Below are 12,973 nucleotides of genomic sequence, written 5' to 3' on the forward strand. Positions count from 1 at the left end.
TAGTCTTCACAGATGGAGCATGAATGTGTGAAGCTGAATTGCAAGGAGCTTGTAATTGGTGGGGCTGAATAGGAAGGGTCTGGAGCAGCTGCCATTCAGCAATACATTATGTAACAGTGATAACCTAAATGTGTGAATTGCGCTGTATATTTTAACCACTGTGAACTATGTCTGGTGAGAACTATACCCAAGGTGTGGCTCTCTTCAAACACTGGGCCTCCATTTAAGTTTTTTTTTTTTTTAACATCCTATCCTATGTTACATGAAAGTGAAGTGAGGAAAGTTATGTGAATCAGTGTTGTGCCGAAGGCACAATATGAATGGCATGTCAGGGGATTCAAACCCAGAACCCCTGCGCTCTGGACCAAACACCCTAACTGTTTGGCCAGTAGGACACCACAGTCTAGATGACACCACGATTCATGTCCAGAGGATCAAGTTCAAGTCCAGGCCTGCTTATAGTAGTACAGACTAGTATAATAATGGAGAGTGAGACAAACATTTACATGTCATTGTGTATTGGTCTCTTTGAGTGTTACAGAATACGTTCAGATTGTACTTTGGATAGTTTGGAATAACAAATTTATTTTCATTATCAACTACAATGCAGAAAGGAAATGTATATTCAACATTTATCAACCTTTTTCTGTTTTGGCATAACTGCTAACTGTTCAACATGCACAGTCAAAATTACATGTTTTGCTGAGAAGACGGAACCATTTTCTAATTGGTTAACTGTTGTCACCTGATTTCTTTCCATTCCTTCATTTTTTTCTGATCGGTGCACTCAGAAATACCAGTTATGTATACCCATTCAATGTACAACCACCTCAGTCAAATCATGCATACTAGCTGTTTTCATCATCAGCTTAGCTTTGTTTATGGTTAAAGGTAATATTGTACAATTCTGATCCAATTTTTGAGCAGGCTGTGACAGAAATTTTGAACCAACCACTGACAAGGAGCTAAAACAGAATTTTTCTGCATTTTGCACAACGCATGCACCTTGCCCTAAACACACAGCCCCACATCACAGCAGCAAGTTTGGATTATGATGCCCATTTCCTGGGGAAAGATTTACCAAAAATGAAACTGAAGCAATAATGAATGGTCTGAGAAAATTTAAACAGCCAATCATGATGAGGTAGAACTGTCAGTGTAAAAAATGGTAGATAGTCATAGTCTAACCCAGGGAAACCAAACTCAAAGAAGCGGCACGAAGAAGAGTTACCGATCCCTGCCTGCTTCACGCACGCCCGCAACTATACACCCGCACACTAAGGCACTACCAACCAGCTGGCCCCACTTCATGCCAGCCCGGGACCTGACTATCGCTTACTTCTCTGAAAGGCAAGTGATAGTTGAGGCCAGCTGGATTGTCGAGCAGGTGGGTGTTGGGCGGCGGGTGTTCTGGGGGCGTGTGTGGCAAAGATCGGTAAACCAGTTGCGCGCGGCTCTGGGGTCAGGTTTTCCCAGGGTAATACTCATACTCTGGAATTATGACTGGAAGCAGTTTTATAGACAGTGGATACTTCATGTGAACCCTTGCTTGGATTGTTGTGAGTGGGGCCCCTGTACTTAAGCTTAAGCTAATATTTCAGTTAGCCCGCCCTGAAGAGCTGAGCCCTTCTTGTCCAGAACCCCCTGTAAATGCAGTACTCTCCAGGTTTGGGGGAGGGGGGTATCATTGCAACTGAGAATCTATTCTGGCATTCTGAACTTATACCTAAGGTCCATGCCTTAACAACTCTTCACATAATCACATAAAGAAGCATGCAAATGTTGTATATGGTACTTTACATTATATTGGCAATTGGCCCCAGCTTTTTAATAGACCAAAGCTTGCATTTTATTTTGTCCATGCTGACATGGTTCCTTACCGGTTAGCCATGATAACGTTAGTCGACGCTATATATTTAAACTGAGGGCTACTTACCGGTATACTTGATCCTCGGACAAGAGACTTATGTAAAATATCATCCGTCTTACCCGGTCAGGGAAGTCCGTTAGAGCCGATACTTAGCAAGAAGGTTATATATATATTTACCTCCTTGGCGCCAGTAAAATGGATATGATTTAGTTTACTGCTTCCCAACCACAGGTTCACGCAAATCTTGTTATCGAAGAAAAAAAACGGAGCCTGGATTATAAGACCTACCTGTTGAACGTGTTACGTGGAATGAATATGCTTGGAAAGGAGTTTCCAGGCTCATATCGCCGACCGCCACACACCTTCTGTCCGATCTTTGGGCGCCGCCATGTTGGGTCAGCATCACGGGTTGTTGACCCCGACTCCTGATTATCCCATCGCGAACTCTTCGCTAATCATACGGCCTCAGTCCATAAGAAGGCACTGATCAACCGAACGTATTCGCAAATCATGCCCCATGATTAACAAACCTTCATGATAATAATGATAGAATCGGGTGCCCGCGGGAACCACCTTGATGGACAGGAGGCCCAGGGGGTTGGGACGGCGGCCCGTTGGTTTGACCGCTGTCAGGGCGAGAGAAAGGGGACCGAACCGGCTCTGCTTGCTCGTACATGACCGTACTGTACAGACAACAAGGGAACTGTACAGCAGCCAACGTCAATGTGCATGAATATTGACAATAATGCCGTGATAAGTCTGGAGATGTGAGGATAGCTTTGCCCATATTTGGAGAGATGGCGCGTTATGACGTGCTGAAGATGACATGTTGTTTTTCTCCAAGAGGCAGACTAATTTTCTGGAAAAAGAAGTTGGATCTCGGCTCGATTCACCGTACCCAGGTGCGTTGGCGGTTTACCTCACACAACCTATGTGAAAGTGAGCGTGTGAGAGAGTGAGAGTGAGACAGACAAGCAGACAGAGAGATAGAGGGCAAAAGAGACGGATAGACAGAAAGACAGATAGACGAAGATAGTAGGAATGGTCTGTTGAATTAAAACTGTTGTAGCAGAAGACAAAGTAACTATAGTAACTCACACTTACTCAATTCACCCGCACCATACACTCTAAGTTGCCTTTTATTCGGTCTGCTTCACCTTCTAACGTGGCCCAGAGTACAGTTTACAAATTGTGGGCAACAGTGGAAAATCGGTCGATCTCACTATGACGCTACAAAGTTCTTTCACGTTAAAAATGATGTAAGTAAAACATAACTTCGCTTCACTTGTGATATAAGTTTTGAGGCCGCAAATTCTCCCAAACGGCAAGAATTCGTCGGTAAACACAGCTGAAAACGTGTTCCAAAACCGAGCCAACATGATCAACTAAATATAGGTATCCATTTGCATACTTGTGACTGGCTACATGCGGCCTTACCGTAAACGCGTGAAAAAGATCGTATTTTGGGTTGATGATAGACACAGAATGCCATTTAAAATGTGATCCTGCAGTCCTAACCTCAAGATCTCTAAATTGTTTATCCTGGGCAGACGATCTCGCTCTGATTTCATCGTCAAAGCAAGGGCTACAACATTGTATTGACTGCCTAGAAAAATATTGTAAGAAATGGAAGCTATCTGTCAATGTCTCAAATACCAAGGTAGTTGTTTTTGGCAAAGGTTCTAGTAAGAATAACAAAGACAAATTCCATATTCATGGCAAAAATATAGTAATCACTGACAGCTATACATACCTTGGAATTTCTTTCACATCTTCCGGAAAATTCAAAACCGCCAGGAAATATTTGACAACCAAAGCAATGAGAGCTCTTTTCAAACTCAAGGTTCTTTTATTCTCCAATAAGGACATTTCAATCAACCTCGGAAAAAATCTATTCGACACATTCGTAAAACCCATCTTTATGTACTGTTCAGAAATCAGGTGCTTTGGCCGTTTTTCTAAAAGTATTAGAATCATTGTATCGCATACTAATAACATATGTGAATCTTCCTCAAAGGTTTTTTCTACTTAACTTAAAAAAATTGACATTCAAGATAACTTTCCAGCTACCATTAGAAAAACCACATCTTCTGCATTGAATAGTACTTATGTTGTATGTTTGGAAAGAAATACAGATAACGAAACACTACTACGTCATGCCAATAGCCAAATTTTACAAGAGAACGGCTTCCAAAGACCTAGACTCAAATCAACAAATTCCAGAATTTGACGTCATTGCCATGCGCTTCCAAAAATTTCTGTTAGGCATTCATGCCAAAGCCTCAAACGATGGTGTCAGGGGAGAATTGGGAACTTTCCCAGCTATGATTGATGCCGAAATGCAACTTGTTAAATATTGGCATCGTTTAGTTAACTTGCCCGAATATGCCCTTCTTCGTGAGACTTACAATACTGTTTCATTCGGAGAACATGATTGGATTGTCCACGTAAAAAATATCCTAAATTACCAAGGCTTTGGACACATATGGCTGAACCCGAGGTCATACCACATAGATACAATCACCACTCAGTTACGGCAACGTTTACAAGATATATACGTGCAAAATTGGCATTCCTCTATTCGAACCAATTCCAAAATCTCCTCTCTTTCTACATTGAACAAGCATTACAAGCAAGAAAATTACATTTCAACCATACAGAGCCTTGACGTTCGTAGTGTGCAATCACACAGCTTAGAATTGGCTGTCACAAATCAAATATAGAAACCGGGAGATTCCAAAAAATCCCAATCGACCAGAGGGTTTGTCCATTCTGTCCAGAGTTAATTGAAGACGAATATCACTTTATGATTGTATGTCCCAAATATTCTGAAATACGCAATTCTCTATACAGAAGGTTGTCATTTTATACACAAGCATTTATCTCAATGGGCCTGAAGTGCAAATTCAAATACATCATGACATGTGACAATCCCTGCATGTCAGATATAGGAAAATATATCAAAGAAGGTTTGGATATAATTAGAAACTCCTCAACTGATTGTAAAAGCTTCCAATGATTGTAAGAAGCTTATCCCATACTACAACTCCTGTATTAGTTAGTTAAGCTATAGAACTGTAGTTATGTAGATGCCATACTTTGTACCTCGTACAATTGTTGTGCAATAAAGTTATATTTGAATTTTCAGAGTGTTGACTGTCAAATATAATCGTAAGATTTTCTCATTTTAGTGGTATCTAGTGTCAAAATAAAATAAAAAATAGTACACTGAGTGTGCCAATAGCCTGTAGCCTCTCTCTCTCTTTCTCCCTCTCTCTCTCTCTATATATATATATATCGCGATATTGCATTCTTCAAGCGAAGGTTCGGCTCAGACTGTTTTTGACGTATTTCTAGGCGTTTCTGATGCTTTCTATTTTGTCCCCATTTCTTTGTCTTGAAAATAATATTTTTCCCCATGATCATAGCCGGAGCCGAACCTCTGCTTAGCTGAATGCAGAACCCATTGTATAACTCTTATAATTGTTGTAGCGTGGACGCACATTAAAGATTCCAGCCACACCCAGCTCTGTGATATCGGGTATTGGCTGGACCATGGTACAGAGATTGTGTGTCTTTATTTAACACTGAAACTCAAAGTCATTGGATGCCGATTATCTAATCATTTTAGTTTCCCAATACCACGTCAAACACACTGCAGCAGGACTTCCGGTCTTGGTATGTCGTATGCTAAATATACCGTGTTCTTTTGGTTGGGATCTTTGGTTGGGTCATAAGTAGATGTGAATTTCCCATATTTCTCATGTACTTATAAATTCCAGGTGAAATAAAAACTACATGCATGGTTTCAACTATTTATTTGAAACAACTTTTAACAAAACTGACGTAACTTTTAACAAAATGGATCAATACAAACTATTGAAATCAACAACAAAGATAAATATTAATAAGAAGTAAAGTGAACTTAATAATAAGTAAAGTGAACTTATACTACAAGAGCATTAACACCTCTATTGGTCTACTGTTTTCCCATCTAACTGCAAGTCTAAAATCTAAAAAGTTATGGAACAATGCTAGCGGTACTATTCCTAGGAGGAAAGGAAAATAAAAGTTCACTACTCTTCATCTTTAGACATTGACTTAGTACTGTTCATTAAATGTCGATGGAGGTACAAAAACAATCTTCAATGTTACGTTCTAGTTCTACCTTACAAATAATTACTACATTAGTTACAAAGTAAATGTTACGTTCTATTAACAACAAAAAAACTATGTTAAGTTCTACTCCGTGAGCAATCCATCAAACACGATCTACTATGTACCTTTAAAGGAATTGCAAAACAGCAAACAAAATTACACTTTTTTCCTTGTAGACATACCTCACAACTGTATGTGAATATGTAAATACAGATACCAAAACGAGCTAGTTGCAATTAACTTAAAGTTTGCTACGAAACAATAAAAAAGGTCTACAAAATTCCATAGAAGTTACGAAACAGGAAATGAACTTGAACATGATACACATGCAACAAAACTTACATCTTGGAAACCAAATGATAGAATACTATGGCTAACTGAACTGAACCACATAACAGGAAAGGCTGGCGCCTCAAAAAACACGAGCTGAATGGACTACGTGTCAGTGCATGTAACTTTTCAGGTCCAACGGTTGAACCGCTGACAAAACTGTCGGATCTGATTCAGTTTCCCACCTGCTGGCTTTATTAGTACTCCTCACACCTGTTTCTCACCAGTGTGAGTAACCTTGTGCCTGCTAAGATGGCCAAGCTGAATGAAATGCTAACTTAGCTCCCTCAAACTTGTACAAGATCATTTGTGAGTTTCCATGTGTTTCTTTAGACTGTACTGCCGACTGAAAAGATGTAAGGATGCCTACATACTGCCGACTAAACTGCCTGTCACACCTTTAGGGTTTCTCCCCTGTGTGAGTCCGCATGTGTTTCTTAAGATTACCAAGCTCATTGAACTGCCTGCTGCACTCCTCACACTTGTAGGGTTTCTCCCCTGTGTGAGTACGAATGTGTCTTTTCAGAGCACCTAGCTCACTGAACTGCCTGCTGCACTCCTCACACTTGTACGGTTTCTCCCCTGTGTGAGTCCGCATGTGAGTCTTCAGAGCACCCAGCTCATTGAACTGCCTGCTGCACTTCTCACAATTGTAGGGTTTCTCACCTGTGTGAGTCCGCATGTGTTTCTTCAGATTACACAGCTGACTAAACTGCCTGCTGCACTCCTCACACCTGTAGGGTTTCTCCGCTGTGTGAGTGCGCATGTGACTTTTCAGACTCCCAGGCTGACTGAACTGCCTGCTGCACTCCTCACACTTGTAGGGCTTCTCCCCTGTGTGAGTCCGTTTGTGTGTCTTCAGATGAATCAGCTCTCTGAACCTCATGCTGCACTCCTCACACCTGTAGGGTTTCTCCCCTGTGTGAGTTCGCATGTGTTTCTTCAAAACACCCCGCTGACGAAACTGCTTGCTGCACTCCTCACACCTGTAGGGTTTCTCACCTGTGTGAGTTCGCATGTGAGTCTTCAGATGTCCCAGCTGACTAAACTGCCTGTTGCACTCCTCACACTGGTAAGGTTTCTCCCCTGTGTGAGTCCGCATGTGCCTCCTTAGATCATCCAGCCGACTGAACTGCTTGCTGCACTCCTCACACCTGTGGCATTTCTCCTCTTTGGTAGATCGCACAGAAGAATCCCTTTTCACCTTTTTCCTGACGTCACCCAAACTCTGGACACTGCTTGTTGTCGACATCCTCCTAGATCTTGTGCAACTTCTGTAGAGACAACAGGAACGATCAAGTTAGAAATGATTCTTGAAATAGTTGAACTGTAATTTCCAACACCAAAATTGGACTCAACCAAATTTTTGACTGCACAGCATCAGTCTTTGTCAAGGAATGAACAATGAACAAGCCATCTACATCAGAGCTTTACAACCATCCCTGAAGAGAGACGATGGGCGCCATAGACTTCCTGCAACCTATAATCCACTGCTTACTGAGTCACGTGTTCTATCTGCAAAACGTGACGTCACGACAGCAGTGGATTGTTCATTCCTTGACAAAGACTGATGCTGTTCAGTCGAAAATTTGGGTGAGTCCAATTTTGGTGATGGAAATTACAGTTCAACTGTTTCAAGAATGACTTCTACCAACACAGATGAACTTTCAAGTCAAGTTAGAAATGTTTCATCCGTAGCTATTTGGTCCGCAATGCATAAATTTTTCAGTAAGGCGTGGTGAGGGGCGAAAGTGTGGTTTATCTTTACCACAGTAGCAGAATTTTCATGGAAAATGGAAGCAACGAAAAGAATTCTGCCTCGTGATCTCCAAGAGGGAAGTGGGAAATGCATACTCCTAGGCCGGCTACACTTCTTCAGCATATCACACCATAAGATCTGCTTGGAGATTACCAAATTCCGACAGAAATAACAGCAAATCACAGAAAACGCGGCTCAAATGCACTGGCAAGAACATGGCCTGACGCTTTGGATATACAGTAATATATATTAGCCAACTAATTGCATTTCGTCATATCGCATACTTCGGGGATCTGCATGAAATTCTGAAATGTAGCAGTCTGACGCTTTAGATAGATACTATTATACAATGTAGCGGTCTTTCTTCACGTTTTTATTTTAAAAAGGGGTTTTAATCGACTTAACGTATGCGAACGAAACATCTATTTTGTTTACGAGCATAACAATAGGATAAACACAAAGCAGTGTGATTTCTGATGCTACATGCCGTACCGCTCCCGTAGCGTTGACTTTATTAAGCTAAATGTGGTTCCGAATAAACTCAATGTTGCTAACTATTCTTCATGTGGTCCTCCACATTATAAAAAAGGGAAAATTACGAAATGGAGAATCTCCCAAATTCTTAGCAATTTCTCGGTAAAAATGAGTGAAAATTACTCGGTCAAACTTCACCGAAATCGGCAGATTTTAGTTACAGAACTTACACGTTGTCCCTGAATGTTCAAAGAGAAAACGCTAACTTTGAAAACACGTCCAAGCATCAGTTACTGAACCTCCCCGTGAAATGTGGTACACGCCATGATGAACACCAGATTTTGGAATGGCGGGGGCGGACAAAGGGGTTTACAGTATGCCGTACATATATTAACTGCGCCCTGCATATAAGTAAGACGGCCGTTTTTACACCAATAAACAATACAGAAATGACTCTACAATTAGTAATACACCTAAATATATCTACTTTCGTTTGTACGACTATAACCCTATTATTCTGCAAAAAGAAAGACCAAACTCCTAAAGGGTCCCAAAGTTTGTTTACGTTATCTTCTGTCTTCCTCCTCGCTTCTCGTGTAAATTTTGAATAAACTTTGATAGAAACTTACCTCCATGTAAGGCGAGGATACAGCAAAGGAACGTGTATCACTTCCTTCTGCAAGCTATGGTCTATTTGTAATGTAATTAAGATACCAGTTGACGGGACCCCTAGTTCCGTACCAAAATCATGACACCTTCAGTTTTCTGGCAAATCTACAAAAGTTTTAGAGTCAAAATAGAACAGACCGTCTTACCTGAACAAACTTGAACCCTAGTCTTGCACACAAACACCAGTAGGTTGTCTCTCAAGCCGCGAAAGTTGTGGTATTTGCTTCGGAAGGACGGGAACTTTTCCAAACCGCTGTCGCCTCGCCGCTTCGAGTAAACAGGAAGTGGCAGTGGCAATGACCCGGCAGTAGTCTATAATCAAGGGTCAGATACTAGCTCCTGATTATATTGTCGCGATATGTGGCAGGGACTGTCATACTCGTATACGGTATAGGACTGTTTAGCCACAGTCGACGTTGTAGGGCTGATATCAATTAGGATTTCACCATGGTCAGTATTGACTGAAGGAGGCCATATATATATATATATATATATATATATATATATATATATATATATATATATATATATATATATATATATATATATATATGTGTCGCGATATTGCATTCTTCAAGCAGAGGTTCGGCTCAAACTGTTTTTGACGTATTTCTTTTTTGTTAGGCTTTCTATTTTATCCCCTTTCCTTGTGTCTTGAAAATAATGTTTTCCCCATGATCATAGCCGGAGCTGAACCTCTGCTTAGCTGAATGTAGAACCTATTATATAACTCTCATAATTGTTGTAGCGTGGACGCACATTAAAGATTCTAGCCACACCCCGGCTCTGTGATATCGGGTATCATTAGTGGGCCATACCACAGAGATTTTGTGTCTTTATTTAACACAGTGCTGGCAAACTGAAATGATTAGATAATCGCTACCTAGTGGTTTTCAAAGACACTGCAGCAGGATTTCCGGTCTTGGTATCTCGTGTTCAAATGGTTCAGATGATAAGTAAATGGGAATTTTCTATACTTATCATGTGGTAACAAATTCAATGTAAAAGAAAAACTGAAAGTGTATGTGCGAAGTATTTATTTTAAAGCACCTTTTTTCAAAACAAGTTAACATAAAAATCAACAACAAAGATAGTTACTAATTAGTAAACTTATCTTATAAAATTCTTAACACTTCTGCTAGTTTTCTTGTTGTCTTATCTTAACTCAAATGGCAAGTATAAAGGTAACGTTCTTAAACATAGCTTTTCCTATTAGAGCTTTTCCAATTAGAGTACAATAACAATGGATTATCATCATCTTAGGTTGTAAGTTCACACGTAAAGGTTCTTTCTGACCTTTAGACATTAACTTGCTACGGTCCATATGTCCATAAGGTACAGAACCAATGTTACGTTCTATTAGTAAGTTTGTTACAAAATAATTTAAAAAAACTTCATGAATTTACCGTCATAAAAGTCAAAAGATAGAAATCAAATTCAAAATACAATGCGCTTTCAACAAAACATCTTAGAAACAAAATTCTACATTTTCCTTGTGGACATACCTCGCTACTGTGTGTAAAAATGTCCATAAAGATACAAAAACGAACAAGTTCCAGTTAAGTTCTAGTTTGCTACTTAATAGAAGTTACAAAACAGGAAAAAAACTTGAACATGATACACAACCAACAAAACTACCATCGTGGAAACTAAATTCTAGAACACAACGGGTAACTGAACTTCACTAGTTACATGGGATCAAAATGAACACCATAACAGAAAAGGCTGGCGCCTCAAAAACACGAACTGAACTAGCTTTACTGACAACGTGTCAGGGGATGTAACTTTTTAGGATCAACCGCTGACTAAACTGTCGGATCTGATTCACTTCCCCACCTGCTGGCTTCATTAGTACTCCTAACACCTGTCTCTCATCTGTGTGAGTAAGCTCGTGTCCTTTAAGTTGACCAAGTGCCTGAAATGCCTGCTTAACTCCTCACGCCTGTACAAGTTCCGTTGTGTGAGTTTCCATGTGTTTCTTCAGACTGTACTGCCGACTGAACTGCCTGCTGCACTCCTCACACCTGTAGGGTTTCTCCCCTGTGTGAGTCCGCATGTGAGTCTTCAGATGACCCAGCTGACTGAACTGCCTGCTGCACTCCTCACACTTGTAAGGCTTCTCACCCGTGTGAGTCCGCATGTGGCTTTTCAGAGCACCCTGCTGACTAAACTGCCAACTGCATTCTTTACATTTGTAGGGTTTCTCGCCTGTGTGAGTCCGCATGTGTTTCTTCAGAGTACTCAGCTCACTAAACTGCCTGCTGCATTCCTCACACTTGTAGGGCTTCTCCCCTGTGTGGGTTCGCATGTGTCTTTTCAGACCACTCAGCTCAATAAACTGACTGCTGCACTCCCCACACTTGTAGGGTTTCTCGCCTGTGTGAGTCCGCATGTGAGTCTTCAGATGATGGAAAAGACTGAACTGCCTGCTGCACTCCTCACACTTGTAAGGTTTCTCCCCATTGTGAGTCCGCATGTGTTTCTTCAGATTACTCTTCTGACTAAACTGCTTGCTACACTCCTCACACCTGTAAGGTTTCTCACCTGTGTGAGTCTGTATGTGTTTCTTCAGACTATCGAACAGACTGAACTGCCTGCTGCACTCCTCACACTTGTAGGGTTTCTTCCCTGTGTGAGTCCGCATGTGAGTCTTCAGAGCACCTATCTCACTGAACTGCTTGCTGCACTCCTCACACCTGTAGGGTTTTTCACCTGTGTGAGTCCGCATGTGACTCTTCAGAGCACCTACATGACTGAACTGCTTGCTGCACTCCTCACACCTGTAGGGTTTTTCACCTGTGTGAGTCCGCATGTGGATTTTCAGAGCACCCAGCTGACTGAACTGCTTGCTGCACTCCTCACACTGGTAGGGCTTCTCCCCCGTGTGAGTCCGCATGTGCGTCTTCAGATCACTCAGCTGACTGAACTGCTTGCTGCACTCCTCACATTTGTAGGGTTTCTCCCCTGTGTGAGTCCGCATGTGTGTCTTTAGATTACCTGATGTACTGAATTGCCTGCTGCACTCCTCACACCTGTAAGGTTTCTCCCCTGTGTGAGTTCGCATGTGAGCCTTTAGATTATCCAGCTGACTGAACTGCTTGCTACAATCCTCACACTTGTAGCGTTTCTCCTCTCTGACAGGTCGCACAGAAGAATCCTTTTTCGCCTTTCTCCTGACGTCACCCAAACTCTTGACACTGCTTGTTGTCGACATCCTCCTAGACCTTGTACAACTTCTGTGGAGACAAACGGTCAAGTAAAAGACGCCTCACCATTACTCAGGGCTCTAAATATTTTTTCTGCATACCTGCACTGGCGCAGGTAACATTGAAAATTACCTGCACCAAACAAACTTTACCTACAACACTCTGAATTTGGAAAGTATGGATCATACTAAAATTGTTAAGGAACCATTGCTATTTTTTCTGTTATACTTTATAGGTGGCAATATTCAATACAGCTAATAACAATCCAGATACACCTACATCATATGACATTTATGTCTAAAACCCAGTACATGGACCAGTGCAGGTTAGGTGCAGGTAGACACCAGAAATACCTGCACAGCTCCAATTTTACCTGCACTAACATGCATATACAGGTGGTATTTCGAGTCCTGTTAGTAAGGCGTGGTAAGGGGCGAAAGTGGGATATTTGTTTACTCTCCAAAGCAGAGATTGTGTCGCGGAGATATAGTTACTGTAGTAGTCGGG

The 12,973-nt window shown here is 41.3% G+C and overlaps 1 protein-coding gene across 1 annotated transcript in view; it reads right to left on the reverse strand.

Moving 5' to 3' along the window:
• LOC118427958 (zinc finger protein 729-like) overlaps positions 1–12,973 on the reverse strand; it is a 64,873-nt gene that overhangs the window by 42,627 nt on the left and 9,273 nt on the right. The window contains exons 3-5 of the mRNA XM_035837926.1: positions 11,973–12,257; positions 11,369–11,888; positions 6,841–7,512 (exon numbers count right to left, since the gene is read on the reverse strand). Of these exons, the coding sequence (XP_035693819.1) occupies positions 6,841–7,512; positions 11,369–11,888; positions 11,973–12,257 (1,477 nt within the window). The remainder of the gene's footprint in view (positions 1–6,840; positions 7,513–11,368; positions 11,889–11,972; positions 12,258–12,973) is intronic.

This window comes from Branchiostoma floridae, chromosome 12 (assembly GCF_000003815.2).
Source record: "Branchiostoma floridae strain S238N-H82 chromosome 12, Bfl_VNyyK, whole genome shotgun sequence".
Taxonomy (NCBI): domain Eukaryota; kingdom Metazoa; phylum Chordata; class Leptocardii; order Amphioxiformes; family Branchiostomatidae; genus Branchiostoma; species Branchiostoma floridae.